The following is a 19,835-nucleotide window of genomic DNA, read 5'->3' as shown; positions in this document are numbered from 1 at the left end:
CCATTTAAGGCCTAAAGCCATTTATGGTTCGGGCCTCCCAGCACCAGCTTTGTGTGGACGGGGCGCCGCTCCACCAACTTTTGAGCCCGTTTCAGGCACAAGTTGAATTTCCACCCCGAGTGTCAAGTAACAGGCCCACTGTGACTTCAAGCCAATTTGGGTGATGATCCAGAGGTAGCCAGCTCCAGGAAAACGCACTAACTGTGTATGTTGTGAAGTTTACTATGTTCCAAGTTACTGGTCCCTGGAGTTGTCTTCCTTGTAACATCGTTTCCTCCATTCACTTATGATAGTAAATGTCTTTATCCTGGTTCAAAGTCACCTCAACTTTTTTTGCTAAACTATTGAACAAAAGAAAATATACTTCCTGCTTACAGTTCAAAGTCAGCCAACCAAATCTGTACAAATTAATAGTATGCTATGAACATACCGGTCCATATGTCCAGCCAAGCTCAATTTTGTTCATCACCCAGAGCTCGTGGATGTTTTCCGCTAGCTTTTCTCGTACTCGGTCCAGGTGAGGCGGGAGTACAATCTGAAACGTGTTCAAGTGAGAAACATTATTCTTCAAAGCCATCTTCCAAAACATGATTCTCCTAAAAGTTCAATATACAGGAACATTAGCAAAGGTCCAGGACATCATATTTCAGTTCTATATGCGGTTCCAAGGGTCAACAATGGGTTTGTACAGTTTTCTTTCTTTTGTTGAAACTTCACCTGCCTAGCATCTCGCCTCCTCTTCTTCCCCCAAGTAACAAACAGAGAGGGCTTCCAATAAAAACACCCACTGTCACACTTAGTAATGGCAAGCAAAAAAATGGCTATGCCGAAACACATGGCATGGTCCATTTCAGTCACTAGAAAAGTAAAAGCACAAAGGAAAATAACAGTCCAAAAATATGCATTTAACTTGTTAGCTGTATATTTACATTTCTTTCCGTTCAAAGGCAGTCCAGCACCGCTAGATGCAAGATTTATATCGGAAAAGTTATGAAGAACTGTACTTCTCATGTTTACAACAGGATTGTTGACATTAAAATTATATCATATTTGACCTATTATATTACTGAAATGAAGCTCCCGCCTCTTTTCAGCTGTGAGAGTCCATGTGTCCAGCAAATATTAGCGTGGTGTGCATTACGGCGTAAATAATCTTCAACCAACTTTTAGCCCTGTTTACGCATGGTTATGGGGCTTAACTGAGCCAAACATTAGCTCCATATTCCCCTATGACTTACTTTACTAGCTCCTGTGTGAAGTGGGTTTAAGCAATCTCACTCTAGGTTTTCTGTCAGTGCTTTGCACTCATAAGGTAGGTTCAAAATGAGCTGAAGGTCAATCAATAAAATCAGACCACTTATGGGTTATGGACTGAAGACAACATGAATTACCGACAAAAATAGTTCCGTCTCGAACAGGCATCAGTTTACCATTCATAGAGTTATGAGGAAAAGTTAAAATAGTTTGAGCTTGTTTTCTTTAGAGAAGAGGAGGCTGGCTCCTTGAAATTACACGGAGTAGTACCCATAATTTGAAATGACCTAAATTAAGTTTTCTAGATTATGAAGTTTAGAATTGCGCAGATTCATATTTTGCATTTGGTTTTAAGACTGTGATTTCTATGAGCTCTGCATCAGGTGCACTGTGAGGCATTTTGTCAATTTTTAAGTCCAGGCTTTGGATGAACCAGCAGTGGATACATTGTCTGCTGCGTACTATTTGTCTAGTTAGAGAGAAATGAATAAAGCCAGTCAAGGTCAACAAAACAAGAATATTGAAAACAAACAAAAACTTGAAAGCAGTGCTTTGCATACGTTTTAACCATCCTTCCTGGTACTTATATATAATAAATTCTGCTAAAACAGCATTAAAATCATATTCATAGCATATTTTATACAAAGTGCTTGTGTGTTGGCAGCAATTTATCAAAAAAATTACTATGATCCCTCAGTGGAAGCATAGACCATTGCTTAAAACTCAACATTTATTATTTAAACTGGAGTAAGCTGCCAACAGTGACACAGAATCACAGCTGTGCAGGTGTGATTCTAAGTGGTATATATGTTCATTAGATGTAACACAAAAGTAGAAGTGAGCATAAAGTGAGAGAAAAGAGTCATTAATTGAGGGACAATATGCAATGTAAGGATCATGCAAAATTGGCATAAAAGTGTTGCAATGAGAATTCTTAAAGGGACAGATATGTGATTTTGCCAATTTATAGTCATGATAACTCATGGCTAAGTCTGTGAAATGATCAACAGTCAAGAAAACAATGTTGTGTTAAGCATTGAATTCTCTACCACAGAAGGCAGTAGAGGCCAATACATTAAATATATTCAAGAAAGAGTTGGATATATTTCTTAAGGCTAAAGGGATCAAGGGTTATGGGGAGAAAGCAGGGACCGGGTACTGAATTTGGATGATCAGCCATGATTGCATTGAATGGTGGAGCAGGCTCGAGGGGCCGAATGGCCTACTCCTGCTCCTATCACAGAATCACAGAAACCCCACAATGCAGATAGAGGCCATTTCGGCCCATCGAGCCTGCACCGACACATATCCCACCCGATCCCCGTAACCCCTACACCAACACATATCCCACCCTATCCCCGTAACCCCACGTATTTAATCCCCCTAACACTAAGGGTCAATTTATCATAGCCAATCAACCTAACCCGCACATCTTTGGACTGTGGGAGGAAACCGGAGCACCCGGAGGAAACCCACGCAAACACGGGGAGAATGTGCAAACTCCACACAAACAGTGTTCTATGTTTCTGTGTTTCTATATATCGCTCTTCCCTTGCTCTCTGATGGCCAGTAACATTCAAAGGATTTTTAACCCTTTAGACCATTACTTATGAATCAAACATTTCAGCTCCATCCCTTACTTTAATTAATCTCTTGTATGCACAAACTGTGACATTTCCCTGAAATATACAAACTATCACTAGTGTTCAATCCATGTGGTACAGTAACCACTCATATTCAAGGCACGTGGTTGAATCACAGAAGCCATCAATTTGTCACTACCTGTCTTGAATACCCCACCAGCAATGATCAAAAACAGCAAACAATGCCAAGCAATGCTACTTACTATAAATAATAACATAACCTGGGGTGTGTTGTAAGGTAGCAACACATCAGGTTCGATGTGACACATTGATAAACTACAAGGGCTATGTCTTCTCAGACCCTCAATGCTTTACTGCCTTGAAACAAAGTCCAGACCTCAGCACAATATCATGTTAACACAGACCACAAGATACTGTGTGTTGTTATGCACATGTGCAGCCTCGCAGAGTACACATTTTGGACAAAAACGTCAAATTTGCATACATTCAATGCATCTGAATCATCTCAATGAATATGCTCCTCATTAACCCACGATAAAATTGTATTTGTGGTGACACGGAGCAATATGCAATTGTCCAGTGAAACAGGAAACTACTCAAGTACCATACCTGAGTGGTATCCACGGGCATTGGTGTAAAGGCAGCTTGCGTGAGTGAGATAGTGGGACCCAGGAGGTCCCGGACGCCATTATGATCTTGCTTGTATTCGTTAGTGTGTTCCACTCTCATCTTCTCTTTTGGCAGCAAAGCTTCAAAACAAGGAGCATAGCCAGGAGGTGGGAGGAACTTAAACTCTCCATGACGACCGCCAAGCAAAAAACGGACTCTAGGGAGACACAAATGCAGCTTGTTTAAAAGAAACAGCAGAGTTAAAAACGTGAAAGCAAAAATCATGCAGATCTATAGTCAGCAGAATAACTGAAATCTAGTCCGTAAATTAAATGGAGAGCTGCTGAAAGGGAGATTACACAGAACATACAGCACAGAAACAGGCCATTTGGCCCAACTGGTCTGTACTGGTGTCTGTACTCCACACGCGACTCCTCCCATTCCATCTACCTCATTCCAGCCTCTCTCTTTATTTTTGTCAACGTTGTTCGAAAATGTGATTTAATTTCATCAGTTGCTTGTGTTTGTAGGAGGTGTTTGGGTGTCGGCCATCAGGAATAAGGCATACTAATGTAAAATAAACCCTTTAAGGGGAACACCAAATCACTTTAAAATACTGGAATGTATATTCCAGCATCCTTTTTTTTAAATCACCAAATCTATGAAAATGTCACATTGGGCCAGGGATAGGGCTACAACACGAGCAATAATTCTCTGACCCACATCCCTTCAAGCGAAGCTCCCCACTAGGAATGCAAGATCGCCAAATTTAACTTTAGATTGCTAAGCATCCTTAAATTGAACTGCAATTAAAATGTTTGTAGCTCTAATTCAACCCGTTTTCCCCATGTTTATTAAGTATCCACTAGCCATTCTCGCTTGTGTTAATAGTGTGATACGAGAAGACTGGCACCAGGGGTTAGGTATGGAATATCCTCACTATGCTAGTTCACAATACTACTCAGAATGCCACATTCTAACTGCAGGGAATACATGTGGAAAATTATTTAGTGTATTATAAATTACGATTTTTGAACACTTGTGTGAGGAATAAAACTGACGTTCTCCAAATTCAATACAGGTAGACTATCCTTTATCCGAAAACCTCGGGACCAGCCGAGTTTCGGATAAAGGAGAATTTCGGATTTCGGAAGGTGGGTCGGCGGGGGTCCGCGGGGGGGTCGGCGGGGGGGTCGGCTGGGGGTCGCGCGCACGACTTACGCTGACGCTCAGCGTAAGTCAGTCGGGGTCGGCGGGGGTCGGGGCCGGCGGGGGGGTCGGCGGTTGTCGGGGCTGGCGGGGTCGGCGGTTGTCGGGGCTGGCGGGGTCCGCGGGGGGGATCGGCGGTTGTCGGGGCCGGCGGGGTCCGCGGGGGGGTCGGCGGTTGTCGGGGCCGGCGGGGTCCGCGGGGGGGTCGGCGGTTGTCGGGGCCGGCGGGGTCCGCGGGGGGGGTCGGCGGTTGTCGGGGCTGGCGGGGTCCGTGGGGGGGTCGGCGGTTGTCGGGGCTGGCGGGGTCAGCGGTTGTCGGGGCCAGCGGGGGGTCGTGCGCACGACTTACCCTTTATCCGAACTTCCGAAACCGGAACCCTCTAAAAACCGAAGGTTTTTTCGTTCGTACGCACGACTTACGCTGAACGAAAAAACCTTCGGTTTTTAGAGGGTTTCGGTTTTCGGAAGTCCGGATAAAGGGTAGTCTACCTGTAATACTGACATTGTCAGTAACATCACAAAGCAGCTTCAACTGATTTTCTTGTGTGCAGAAATTGAATTCATTTGTTTTCCAAATGAAATTTATCAAGTGCTAAGATTGCCTTCGCTTCTGGAGCAACCATACCTTTCATTTTTGTGCATTTATTAAATTCAGGAGAGATTCCTGAGAATTGGAAAGTTTGCTAAAATGACCTATTTTATGCCGAGTTCTCGGAGGGTTGTAGGGCTGGAGGACGAGGCCAGTAAGTTTAGAAAGAATGATAGGAAGAGCTTGCATATACATAGCACCTTTCAGAACCTCGGGACTTCCAAAAGTGCTTTATAGCCAAAAAATTTTTATTTATTTTTTATTTTTTATAAACGTATAGCCACTGTTGTTATGTTGGATATTGAGGCTGACAATTATTGCACAGCAAATGAGATAAAAAGAAAGAAAGACTTGCATTTCTATAGCGCCTTTCACGACCACCGGACGTCTCAAAGCGCTTTACAGCCAATGAAGTACTTTTGAAGTGGAGTCACTGTTGTAATGTGGGAAACGCGGCAGCCAATTTGCACGCAGCAAGCTCCCACAAACAGCAATGTGATAATGACCAGATAATCTGTTTTTGTTATGTTGGTTGAAGGATACATATTGGCCAGGACACCGGGGATAACTCCCCTGCTCTTCTTCGAAATAGGATCTTTTACGTCCACCTGAGAGGGCAAACGGGGCCTCGGTTAAACGTCTCATCCGAAAGACGGATTACCAATTAATCTGTTTTGGTGGAGTGAAAATACCAACGTGGACCAATTGGCCTGTTTCCACGTTATAATTTCTATGTCCATCTATTTTCTGTCTTCCAAGGAAAGATAATTAAGCCTGTGGTCATCACTACAGATTAGCCAGACAAATTAGCTACACGGGCAGGTAAAGGCACAGTTCAATTCATAGGGGCTCACCTATCAAGAGTGGCTTGCAATCCTAAACCCGAGAAGATAATTTTGAGTAAAACCCCAAAACACGAGGGTTTGGATGTTGTGGCCAGCGGTGAACGAACGGCGTTGCACTTGAACTGGCCCGCAGACTTTCTATGGGGTTTTTGCACTTGAACGGCAAATTCCTGTCAGCCAAACAGCTAAAAAGCGCGGCGCCCTCTACAGGGCATCTGGGACCTGGGTGAACAGGGCAACCAACTGTGTATCTCCTTAACCAATTAGATTGAAGAATTATTTCTGAGCATCAAGCTACATAAAGCAATGTAGATAGCGAGATTGAGAAGGAAGCGCAATGTAAATTACAGTGCTTGGGAATAAGTTACCAGGAAGGCCATTGACGCCAGCAATATAAATGGTATGATTGGGCAACTGGATGTGTTTCTGAAGAGTGGTAGGGTAAGAAGATGCATGGATGGGGCTTGCAATATGTATACATTAATAATATTGCTTTAGGAATGTTGTGGATTGTTATATCCTCTTTAGATATTTGAAAAGAGGGGCAATTTCACGAGTCTGTGCTGGCAGTGGGGAAACCGCATCTGCAGGGAGCATGTATCAGAAACTTGGGCATATACTGTCCACAATTATCTGGCCGTTATGGGCAGCGTGTGCCCAAATTTCCAATATGTGCTGCCAACAGATGAGGGCCCCCGCCTCACATAATTGTCCCTCAGTACTCTAGATATTTTGCTTAAATAGGTAACCCACTAAAACAGGATATAACGAGCAGTACAAAGAATACAAGAAAGCAAAGAGTAAAAGATCCAACTTCACAAGGTTAATCTGTGGAAAAAAAGAGTGATAATTGGGCCCAAAGGCATTTTGCTGTTCCTAAAAAATCTTCGGTTCTTATAAGTTATACGAGCTTTATGGTCTGCTTTAATTGGGAGGATATTTGTCATTGGGCAAGGTATATCTTTCATTAATTAGAAGACTGAACTCAATACTGGAGACAAACAGATGAAAAATAGAGCTAAAATCTACTAAAATGATGGGGATTTCTGAGGCAGAATAGTGATAAAGGGTAATGGCAGCATGCTCTTGAGACTGGTCAAAGTTCTATTGAGCAATAATGACGTATAAAGGCATCATATGAACATAAACAGGAGTTGAATGGTTCTGAAAACAGCTATCAGATAATTCGGTGATACTATGAAATTCTCTGAACATCTTAAACTGAATACAATAGCAAAATACTGCGGATGCTGGAAATCTGAACGAACAACAGAAAATGCTGGAAACACTCAGCAGGTCAGGCTGCATCGAGGAGAGAGAAACAGGGTTAACGCTTCGGGTCGAGGAGATCCGGAGGGTTCAGACCAAATAAAGAAAAAAGGTGAGACTAACAAATCTGGAACACCCTGCATGTCTAGGGACATACAGGGTAGGATAATAAAAAAGGGAGGCGTGTGACAGATACCGAGGGCTAAATACTGCAGAATCTTTAGAGGAGCACAGAAAGTGCAGGGGTGCAATTAAAAAGGATATTAGGAAAGCAAAGAGAGAGCATGAAAAATTCTTGGCAAGTAAAATCAAGGAAAACCCAAAGATGTTTTATAAATATATTAAGAGTAAGAGGATAACTAAAGGAAGGATAGGGCCTATTAAAGATCACGAGGGTAATCTGTGTGTGGACGCGGGAGATGTCGGTAGGGTTCTTAATGAATACTTTGCGTCTGTTTTCACAAAGGAGAGGGGCGAAGCAGACATTGTTATCAGGGAGGAGGAGTGTGAAATATTAGATGAAATAAACATAGTGAGAGAGGACGTATTAAGGGGTTTAGAAGCTTTAAAAGTGGATAAATCCCCAGGCCCGGATGAGATGTATCCCAGGCTGTTAAGCAAAGCAAAAGAGGAAATAACAGAGGCCCTGACCATCATTTTCCAATCCTCTCTGGGTTCAGGTGTGGTGCCGGAGGACTGGAGGACTGCTAATGTGGTACCCTTGTTTAAAAAGGGAGAAAAGGATAGACCGAGTAATTACAGGCCAGTCGGCCTAATCTCGGTGGTGGGAAAATTATTGGAAAGAATTCTGAAGGACAGGATAAATCTTCATTTAGAAAGACACGGATTAATCAAGGATAGTCAGCACTGATTTGTTAAGGGAAGGTCGTGTCTGACAAACTTGATTGAATTTTTTGAGGAGGTAACAAGGAGGGTAGATGTAGTGTATATGGACTTTAGCAAGGCTTTTGATAAGGTTCCACATGGCAGACTGCTCACGAAGTTAAAAGCCCATGGGATCCAGGGCAAAGTGTCAAGTTGGATTCAAAACTGGCTCGGAGGCAGGAAGCAGAGGGTAATGGTTGGTGGGTGTTTTTGTGACTGGTTTCACAGGGCTCAGTACTAGGTCCCTTGCTTTTTGTGGTATATATCAATGATCTAGACTTGAATATAGGGGGCATGATTAAGAAGTTTGCAAATGATACTAAAATTGGCTATGTGGTTGATACTGAAGAAGGAAGCTGTAGACTGCAGGAAGATATCAATAAATTGGTCAGGTGGGCAGAACATTGGCAAATGGAATTCAATCCGGAGAAATGTGAGGTAATGCATTTGGGGAGGGCTAACAAGGAAAGGAAATACACATTAAATGGTAGGACACTGAGTAGTGTAGAGGAACAAAGGGACCTTGGAGTGCATGTCCACAGATCCCTGAAGTTAGCAGGCCAGGTAGATAAGGTGGTTAAGAAGGCATACAGAATGTTTGCCTTTATTAGCCGTGGCATAGAATACAAGAGCAGGGGGGTTATGCTTCAACTGTATAAAACACTAGTTAGGCCTCAGCTAGAGTACTGCGTGCAGTTCTGGTCACCACATTACAGGAAAGATGTGGTTGCACTAGAGAGGGTACAGAGGAGATTTACAAGGATGTTGCCGGGAGTAGAGAATTTTAGCTATGAGGAAAGACTGGATAGGCTGGGTTTGTTTTCCTTAGAACAGAGGAGGCTGAGGGGAGACCTTATTGAGGTGTATAAAATTATGAGGGGCCTAGATAAAGTGGATAGAAAGGGCCTATTTCCCTTAGCAGAGGGGTCAAAAACCTGGGGCACAGATTTAAAGTAATTGGGGGAAGGTTTAGAGGGGATTTGAGGGGAAATTTCTTCACCCAGAGGGTTGTGGGGGGTCTGGAACTCACTGCCTGAAAGGGTGGTAGAGGCAGAAACCCTAACCACATTTAAAAAGTACTTGGATGTGCAGTTGGGATGCTGTAACCTGCAGGGCTACGGACCAAGAGCTGGGAAGTGGGATTAGGCTGGATAGCTCTTTGTTGGCCGGCGCGGACACCATGGGCTGAAATGGCCTCCTGCCGTGCTGTAACTTTCTATGATTCTATGGCACACAAGTCTTTCAGATGCACTGGAATCAATTTTGGTTTGCTGCGGTAATTGTGGGGGTGGAGTGGGGGGGCGGGGCGGGGGTGAAAGATTGCGATTGTGCGGCCTGCCGATCGCAACAACAAGAGTCCTGAACCATCTGGTGGTCAGGCTTCATTAGCATGCCACCGGTGAATTGCAAGAACCTAATGGGTACTCCGAAGTGCTAGTTGGGGAGGGCAGAAAATTGTGTGTCTCCTATGCTGAGCGTATCAGGGGGTGGTGGGGTGGTGGCGGGGGGAGGGACGGGTTGAGGGGAATCCTAGAAGAGGCTGGGCCCACATAGGTTTGCTCCTCCTGGCTCCACAATATTGAAAGAAAAAAAAACTGGCCATGTTTGGAGCAGGCGACAGCGGTCCCTTTAAGGACCGTTGGTTAGACCGCTCCACATCAGCAGATCAATGGGTGGGGTGTGCACTGTTCTTCTCATTGGTCCAAGAAAATTGCGATTTAAATAAGGCTGCTACCTGTTTTGGGCAGGAGCGATGGAAGCCCATTGCGAGGCTTGCTCAAAAATCCAGTTGGGCAGGCATTTAAAAAAAATTAACAATCGCCTACCGCTCCATCTTCCAGCGTAAACATTGCAGTAGACATAAGAAAATCAGCCCTACTTACTTTCAGTGGGTTTGGCCCATTCTCAGCTATTTGTGTAACTGGCTTATCCTGTAGTAATTATATAATGATACAGTCATCGTTAAACATCTCTGGCCGCAAATTTAATGGAGGAGGTGGGATGGAGTCGGGTTGCCTGGTGGACGGGGTCTGGACCCCCTGCCGTCTGCAACCGATCCCCATTTGAGATTTTAGCTTAATTGGCCTCTTAAGTTGAATGGTACACGCTGGTCTGTCCAATAACTGGGATCGGGTCTGTTCGTCGCCTCTGATGACGTCGTTAGTGCGGATGTTTTTAAGGGCCCCATGCAGCCTCAGCCTTTCAGTTCTTGATTCTGCTGGAGTCTGGAATTGGCACGGCCACAATGAGTTCACCGAGAGCCAAGGCAGCACCACGCTTACGGACGATTCCCTCCAGGCTCTTGTAGAGGGAGTTAGAGGGCGCAGGGAGATTCTGTTCCCTCCCGATGGCCAGAGAAAGCCTCCTCAGCAAACCAAGGCAGCCTAGCTGCGCATTGCTGAGGAGGTCAGCGCAAGATCCGTTTGTTCACACACATGAATCCAGTGCAGGAAACGCTTTAATGGTCTTCTGCGATCATCAAACGTGAGTATCGCATCACACTTACCTTCAATCTGCTTCCCTTTTCTCCTCATCACCAGCACTCTGCTGTGTAAGCCTGCTCCTCCACATCTCACCTTACCCTTACTTCCCTTGCACCCTTACCTATCCATCTCTCTCTCTGTACTGAATCACTTCACCATCCTGCCTATTCACCCCTCACACTCGCTCTCACTGTTATGCATTGACAGCAACTAACAACGCACAGGGAGCTAGCTTCCTCTTGGCACCTCACTCCATCTCGGTCTCCCTCTAAGCTTCTATGTTATGGATTCTTCACACTCACTCTATCACTCTCGCTGAAACTCCGCTTGTGTCCCTCCTTGCAGGACAGGCAGGAGGAGGCACACCAACCCTTGCAACATTGACAAGTGCTGGGCAGGCTGCGCATGAAATCGTTGGAGGTGGTGAGGATCTGGAAGTGGGCGATGGAGAGACAGGCACACTAGACGAAGCTGGTGACAAAATAGAGTTTCATCCCTCTCATTTAGATTTAATGATTGACTGCAATGGCATATGATGTTCATGGAGATTCGCTTTGTATCATCTGCACAAAAGGATGTGTCTGCTACCTCAAAATCCCACAGGACCATTGAGCGCCCCCCTCCCCACTGTCCAGGAGGAACAGCCAGATGACTCCTCAGAAGAACCTGCAGCCTCTGAGGTAGGAGTGTCACCAGGACTCAGCGCACCCAGCACCAGCACCGAAACGCAGATCACCGGGGCTCTCGCGACTTAAGAGTAGTGTTGTCGCCTGGTGTATCACAGCTCACAAGTGAGCATCAGCAGATGGTGGAGACATCGACAGCAGTGGAGAGTCCTCGTCGGAGGTCGGAGGACTCTCCTAGCTCTGCTTAGCTGCATGCAGATGTTGTGCCTCTGCGGCCATCCAGATTGAGAGTGGTGCTGGAACTCCAGGAACATATGCAGGAGTCTGAGAGGGTTTGCATCCAGGGTAACTGCGAGTGTGAAGAGAATGGAGGAGACCATCTCTAACATGAGCACTGCCTTTGTGGAGGCAATGGCGCATGAACGTTCCGCCATGGAGAGGGTGGCAACCGCCATGGAGGACATAAGTCGCCTGGCTAACGAAAACATGGTGACTCTTCAAAATAGATTGTCTGCTATGGAGGAGAGATGGGCATCTATTGAGTAGAGACACCAGAGCTTCATGGACGTTCTTGTTATGAGGACTGCCAGTACTGAGACGGGTCCTCATGGCCCCCCCGATGTGCAGCAAGGTGCTCTCCAGCCACTTGCTAGCACTGAAGTGCAGCTGACCCATCAGGGACGTTGGTGGCAGGCAACAAGGAAGTGTGGGCTCCTCTGCAAGTGCTCACATGACCATGCCACTGCGGAGCCCTCGCTCACCGACACACATTGCACAACTAACTGAGATGGCCGTTTCAGCCCCTGCACAGCCGCAGGAAGAGCAAACTGTGGAGGAGGCCTCACAGGCTCCCAAACCCAGAGGATGCCTGCCAAAGGCATCTAAGCGGGCGCAGCATCAAAGTCAGCATGGTGCCTCTACATCTGCTGAAGCCACAGGGGAAGCACCACGTAGAAGCATACGTAAGAGGAAGATAAAGCACAATTAGTCACAAGGGGAGTCACTTGGGTGTTTTGTTCTGTTTTATATTTTGCATTGTCATGCTTTTGTGAATGTAGTAAACAAAAGTTATGGTAAACAGTTGAAGGTCTGGCCTATGTGTTCTGGGAAATGGAAGTTACACATTGAGGCCTCAAAGTGACTTGCATTTGTAATGATGATGCTGAAAGCGATAGGAAATCACCGCTTATTGGAGAGATGATGTATGGCATTTTAAGAATGTCGTCCACACATTCATAGCCATATGCTAGCCACCTGTGGCTGAAGCGTAAGCTTACACAAATCTGGCATGGATGAGTGCATCCCTTGCATGACGGCCAGCAAACTGCTTGAGTGCTGCTTCTTTGGCCACATCCGGCCCCCCAAGGCGTGCCTCCTCCTCATCCTCCTCGTCCTCCTCCTCATCCTCCCCCTCTTCCGTGGAGGCTCTGTGCTGAGCCACTTGTTCCTCGGGGAGTGTTAAACCACGCTGCTGTGCGATGTTGTGCAGGGCACAGCAGACAGTGATGATTCTGGACACTGTGACTGGTGCATACTGCAGGGCTTCAGCAGATCTGTCGAGGCATCGGAATCACATTTGGAGAAAGCCGAATGTTTGTTCTATGATGCTACTGGTGGAAATGTGGCTCACATTGTACTGCTTCTCAGCCTCGTTTGATGGCCCCCTCATCGGTGTCATGAGCCAATTTTTCAGGGGATAGCCCTTGTCGCCAAGTAGCCATCTGGAAAGTTGAGTTGGCAGATTGAAGAGCTAAGGCACAGTAGACTGGCGCAGGATCAAGGAGTCATGGCAACTGTCAGGGTACTTTGCACAAACATGCATGATGATGTTCCTGTGGTTACACACCAGCTGGACATTAAGGGAGTGGAAGCCCTTGCGGTTGACAAATACAGCTGGGTTGTGATGGGGTGCCCTAATGGCCACATGTGTGCAGTCTACGACACCCTGCACCCTTGGGAAGCCTGCCATATTTGCAAAGCCAACTGCACGCAAAGTTATACTTGCTTCATCCGTGGAGAAGTGGATGTAACTGTGCGCCTTTGCAAAGAGGGCATCAGTAACCTGTGTTATGCAGCTGTGTGCGGCCGACTGGGAGATGCCGCTGATGTCTGCTGCTGATCCCTGGAAGGAGCCCGAAGCAAAGAAGTTGAGTGTGGTGCTGACTTTGACAGCTACTGGTAAGGGGTGTCCACACGCTCCTCTGGGGTCCAGGTGTTGGTGCAGCATTGCGCAGATGTCAGCGACGACATCCCGCGGAAGTCTCAGCCTCTGTTGGCATGACTGCTCACTCATGTTGAGGAAGCTCATCCTATGCCTGTAAACCCTGTGTTGGGGGGTATCTCCTGCGGTGAGGTGCAGCCCTGCGCTGACGACCACTGCCCTGTGCATCATCATCAGGTGGCTGAGGAGAAGGTTGGCGCTCCTGCTGTTGGTGCTGCTGTTGTGCCTGGTTGCGTTGCTGCCACGACTGCTGTTCCTCCAAATCCGACGACCAGGATGAGAGGATATAAATGGTTCCCATACCGCTGGTATGTATCTCAGTGGAGGAATGGAGGTTGTGTGCACTCAGACGAAGTGGTCAAAGGGTATTCCAAGGAGGTCATACAGCAGATGGATTTCAGCCTCAACACTCAGAAGATTAGTAGAGCTGCTAAATGCCTCCCAAGCCTCAAAGCACTAAGTTGTAGCATGTGATAGAATGAGAGTTTGCAGGACCGCTTTTAAGCTGCTCGAGCAGCTGGGATGCAATTCAGGTCCGAGGTCAACCCGGCTCAATTCATCAGACGTGTTTTAATGAAGGCGGGCAGCATGTTGAAAATCCTCGAAAATCTGATCAGCCCTTTAAAATAGGATTATCCAGGCAGTTAACGAGCTGTTAACTGGCTTAACAACCTGCCCCGCCGTTTGGTGTCGGGTCAGTTCGGGAGCAGCTGACCTGACACTTCCCAAAGTCACGTGGAGGCGGGTTCGCAGCCCGCCCCCAATACAGGAAATTTTGTGCTATCCGGCACCGACGGGACCGAGCTGTTGCCGTCCCATCAAAACTGCCGGACAAACCAGCGCCAATGTTGAAACATACGGAGATTTTGAGCTCCGTATCTGGCAACAAACCCTGTTGCTTAGCAACAGCTTCTAAACAGTCGGCCGTACCTTGCAAGCGTCTCTGTAGCTTAGCAACAGCTTCAGCGAGACCTTGCAGAGCCTGACTGGTGAAAAAAAAGCAACGAAAAGAAAAAAAACCTAACGAAACGGCTCCTGATTTTTGCCGGTGGCTCGAGCATTCCGGACAGTTAACCTCCGGATAAACCAAAGTTTCCTGTATCTCAGATTTTTCACGACAGACCCGCCTCCAAACCCGCCCCCTCAGAGGAATAAAATTCGCAGCCTCTGGCTCCACACTGATGGGCCCAGTAAGATATTGATGGGGAAATAGCAATGTGGAGTATTTACATCCAAAACAGCTAAACTGATGTAACCTGTACAAGTAACTGCAGCAATAGTGTGTCTTTTCCAATATAGTGGACTGGTTCGCCTCTACTGGCAAAATATTGGTGTCAGAATCATGGGGTGGTTCCTGGCTTGGCTCAGCTCTCTACCCTAGAAGATTGACTCACTGTTACACAAATACTTAACTGAAATAAACACGGGAATGGAGAAGGCGTTAAGGATTACTAACTTTACTCCTGTAGAGAAGCTGACCACGGGGAAGAAGAGTCCATCGGTATTGAAATTTTCAAACATTCCCTGAACTGGCTGCCCATTAATTCGGAAGGAAATGCTTGGAGCGCTTAAATCCAGGCAACAGCTGACAACATCGTCAGCTCGTAGCAGGTGCTGATTTGGTGAATTTACTGTCCGTGCAATACACCCTAAAAGGAGAAAAATGACAAATTAAGAAAATATTGCGTCAGTTTCCTACCGTCTCAAATGCTCCATTGGGTAGATTTTCCTCTTTTAGAAATAAAAATGTTCTTACAGGATTATTTTGATAGTTTTAACAACCCATTTAAAATGGCAGCTTGTTGCTATTTCCTCAGATCAAATTTGTGTTGTCGATACCACAATGGGCAGAAACACAGCTAATCACAGCTCACCTGAAATAATGCCGATAGCACATTTCTCCCTCACCTAAATTGGCACCCTGCGAATCCAGAACATAACCCGACTTCCAGTGTCTGCACCCCCCCCCCCCCCCGACCTGGCGAGACTCACAATTTCAGGCCACGCCCTCAATTGAATGAATTTAAAAGTTGACAATCGTGCCACTCTTGGTAGGGATTTTAGCATTTGAATTGATCAATATTAGCACTTTTATACATCAATGAAAAAATATGCATATACTCCAATGAATAAGCTGGTGGCTAACCCATCACCTGATATCAATAATTGGGTCGAGTGCAGAGGGCTGACACTGAAAGTTGGGTGAATAAGAGGGATGCAGCCACATTCCCAGCATCAGCCCTAAATCCACCAATCATTATATTTCAACAATAACTCCCAGCTGTGCTAATTTTGCCCTTCTTTCATGTGACTAACAGCTCAGGCCTACAGCAGAGTCGAGGCACCAGGCTGTATATTCCTTTCCGGTATATAAAAAAAGAGCTGTAATTTTATTTAAAATTGCTATGCAGGCAGGAGACAGTTGGGCGAGTGCATCATGAGTACTTGCCATGGCGCCAAGTTATGTCATGACCAATGTTCCCTGTAGGCTGCACTGTGTTCTGCGCAGTCTGTTTCGTTCAATGCGCGGCCCCTTTAAATAAAGGCGCATGCCCGGTATTTCCGATGTAAAAGCTTGTGAGATGCTTGCAGGGGAACTTGCAGGTTACTGCGCGGCCATGCACGCACAGCTTAAAGGGAGCATAAGCACAGAGAAGCTAAAGCAGCTCAGCACACCTATAAGATAGATCAGGGATCTACCATAACTAATAGCAGCTGTTGGACCATCGCAAACTGATCATTTTATGTTTGAAAGAAAGAACAACATGCATTTCACAACCACAGGATGCTTTACAGCCAACAAAGCACTTTTGAAGCGTAGTCACTTTTGTAACGTAGGAAATACAGCAGCCAGTTTTTGCACACAGCAAAGTCCCACAAACACCAATGAAACAATTGGCCAGATCATCTGTTTTTTTTTTAGTGATGTTGGTTGAGTGATAGATGTTGGCCAGGATACTGGGGAGAACTCCCCTGCTCTTCTTCGAATAGCCGTGGGTCCTTTTACGTCCACCCGAGAAGGTAGACCGACCTCGGTTTAACGTCCCATCTGAAAGACGGCACCTCCGACAGTGCAGTGCTCTCTCAGTACTGCACTGATGTGCCAGCCTAGACTATGTGCTCAAGTCCCTCGAGTGGGGCTTGAACCCACGACGTTCTGACTCAGGCGACAGTATTACCATTGCGTAAGACTCACAAAGGTGGTCAACAGCATTTCTGTAATGTAAAAGCACAGTAAGGTACTTATCATGAAAATATCCACAGATTCTGAAAAACACAGGTTTAACACACATTAAAATTTCTCATAACAGAAAACACTGTAATTGAGAAATGGGTGTATTAAAAGATCATACACTACACGGTAACAGAAAATGCAACTAATTAACAATATTGACATTCAAACTGAAACACTGTGGATAAATGTCTTTTTAAGTGGTAGCTTCCTTGCCAGTTGTTTCTAGCCTCATTCCAGGACTCAAGTACATAATGTAAGCTGGCGCTTCAGTGCAATATTGAGGGGTTGCTACATTGTTGGAGATGCTGTTCTTCAAATCACCTGCTAAACTGTGGTTCTGGCTCCCTGTTCAGGTTGATGCAAAACAGAAGCACACAGAAAAGCTAAAGCACTGTTTGAAGAAAATCAGGGACCTGGTCAACATCCCTCCCTCAACCAACAAATCCGATCGACTGGTCATTCAGCTCACCTGCCAGCCTTATGGTGTACAAATTCTCTGCTGCATTTGTCTACGTAAAAACCGTGGCTGGACTCCGAACGTAACTAACTGATTGTGAGGTGCTTTCAGACCTGCTGAATGTGTGCTATAAATGCACATTCTTTTTCTCATACCATCAGACTCACTACAGGAAACTTTGTGCTATCCGGCACCGACGGGACCGAGCTGTTGCCGTTCCCTTAAAACTGCCGGACAAACCAGCGTTAATGTTGAAGCATACGGAGCTTCAGCTTCAGCTCCGTATCTGGCAACAAACACTGTTGCTTAGCAACAGCTTCTAAACAGTCGGCCGTACCTTGGAAGCGTCTCTGTCGCTTAGCAACAGCTTCAGAGAGACTTTGCAGAGCCTGAAAAAAAAGCCACGAGAAGAAAAAAAACCTAATAAAACGGCTCCTGATTTTTGCCGGTGGCTTGAGCTTGCTGGACATTTAGCCTCCGGATAACACAAAGTTTCCTGTAGTTTCTTTAAGCCAGTTGCCCATATGATATCAACAGAAAAAGATACCTATTTTTGGAATTCAGGTTTCAGTTTTTTTTTAATGGATGCTTATGATAGCATTTGTTCTAAAATACTAAAAGACGTCCCAGTCCACTGCTGAAGATCAGATTTCTGTTAAACTCATGTCTAAAATTAGTCCCAAAAACTTTGAAATGTTGCACCCCAAACAACTTTAACACTAACAATCAATCACAATGATAGCATATGGTAGCATATGATTGTCAAGCAACTAACGACTGAGCTGTTTCCGTTATCTATTTCTGATTGACAGACCATTTTTCATGGCAAACAGTATGACATGCGGCAGATGTTTCTGGTTTAAAATATCTCTATATTAGCATGATTATTTTTTAAATAGTTTCTGATGCGGAGAAGGTGCCAACAGTCTGGAAGTAGACTCAAGCTTTGCATTTGCAATTGGTTACGTAAAGCGTTATTATTCCTAATTATGTAGAACTACCTACCTGACCACAAGTGCAGTCCATCGAATCCATAGGAGTAAAGGTCATCTCCTACACCATTTCCTCCCCACCCTTCACCCCCTCCAGGGCACGGTGAGTAACCGTCTGTTGAAGCCCAGCCAACTCGAAGATGTGTAGCTTCAGTTGTTACAAAGGGGTCAACATGGTCCACTATTAGCTCATAGTACCACTTCTTGTATTGGGCAGCACCATCGCTGATTCCAAGAAAGATATTGGGCCGCATGCTGAAAGTAGAAAAAAATAATTTTGCTTCTTCATCAAAGAAACTTTCAACTTATTTTTTGAATTCGAACCAACATTCTAGCACAAAACTCTTCAATCCTGTGGCTGTAAAAGAAATAGTATCTGCACAGATCTGGGGCTGGAATCTGTGACGGGACCTAATTACACGGAGTTCCCAACCCAGTTATCTGCTCATCAGAAGTTTTGGCCTAAGTGAGGCTGGGAGTAAGACACTGCAGCAAAATTCTTCCCACCCACCTGATGCGGGTGCTACATCGCCACTGAGAATGCCAGTGGCACCCATACACTATATAATACTCCCGACTGCAGGATACCAGACAGGGGTCAAGGGTGCAGTGGGGGGGATGTTCAATCCCACCCAAGATCCACCCCGCAAAAAAGTCTCCTCTGGAAATTCTGGGTGTCGATCATTTAAAACATGGGTATACCGTAAAACCGGCTTACACTGTGCTTTTTTAACAAAACAGCCATGGTTTTTCACTTCTGGTCCCAATCATGTTCTGCTCATTCATTTTAATGACTGGAAAATTGTAGGCTGGCCAGCACAAAAGCAGAAAACAGCACGGTCCATCTCATTCGCCTTCTACCATCCCGGGAGTCGCATGATACAACAATAATGGAGTTGTCAACTAATCGTGGCAAGTAATCCTTATCAATTAGTCTATAACAGATCCAGACATGAGATGAGGAAAACCCCCCACAGTGGTAGAAAGCTTTGGGAACCTTAGGTCCAAAGTCACCTGTTCCTCCCAAGCATGCTACACTTACCATATGTGTCTTTAAAATGCAAACTTCACATTTCCATTAATGCTCATTACTTTTCCAGTCATTTTACATTTTCAATTTGATTTGATTTTAATAAATTAAGAGTGGGCTTAACTGTATACTGGGCTGTCAGTTTGTGGTAAAGTAGGGCTATATGTTGAAAACAAAGCTGCAGTCAGAGGCTGGATATATTTAAAACATTTTTAAAAGTCTACTTTAGCTGCAGTTAGAGACTTTGGGCTGGATTTTGTCAATGGGGACGTGATGGAGGCGGGACTCCCACTTTTTGGGTTGTAGTCCCGTCTCCATCGATTTGTGGCCAACCCACTCGATTTTCCCTTGATTGACCTTGTACCTGCCCAGCGGGCTCAGCAGGCCAATTAATAGACACCCGGTTACAGGTGATGTCAGGGATTGACATTTCATCTGTCAAGAGCTTTTGACAGATGAAATATCAGCGTTTGACAGCTCTGTGAAGCTGTCAAACACTGACAATCTGACTTCTAACTTGAGTCCTT

The 19,835-nt window shown here is 45.5% G+C and overlaps 1 protein-coding gene across 1 annotated transcript in view; it reads right to left on the bottom strand.

The window, feature by feature from the left end:
• The window catches only part of ryr2a (ryanodine receptor 2a (cardiac)), a 957,985-nt gene that overhangs the window by 414,350 nt on the left and 523,800 nt on the right, over nucleotides 1-19,835 (bottom strand). The window contains exons 19-22 of the mRNA XM_085980259.1: nucleotides 18,292-18,533; nucleotides 15,051-15,243; nucleotides 3,468-3,684; nucleotides 431-535 (exon numbers count right to left, since the gene is read on the bottom strand). Of these exons, the coding sequence (XP_085836385.1) occupies nucleotides 431-535; nucleotides 3,468-3,684; nucleotides 15,051-15,243; nucleotides 18,292-18,533 (757 nt within the window). The remainder of the gene's footprint in view (nucleotides 1-430; nucleotides 536-3,467; nucleotides 3,685-15,050; nucleotides 15,244-18,291; nucleotides 18,534-19,835) is intronic.

The sequence above is a fragment of the Somniosus microcephalus genome, chromosome 3, assembly GCF_052327205.1.
Source record: "Somniosus microcephalus isolate GS21.2 chromosome 3, FLI_Smic_1.0, whole genome shotgun sequence".
Classification (NCBI taxonomy): Eukaryota; Metazoa; Chordata; class Chondrichthyes; order Squaliformes; family Somniosidae; genus Somniosus; species Somniosus microcephalus.
This window is presented reverse-complemented; position numbering and strand designations above follow the sequence as displayed.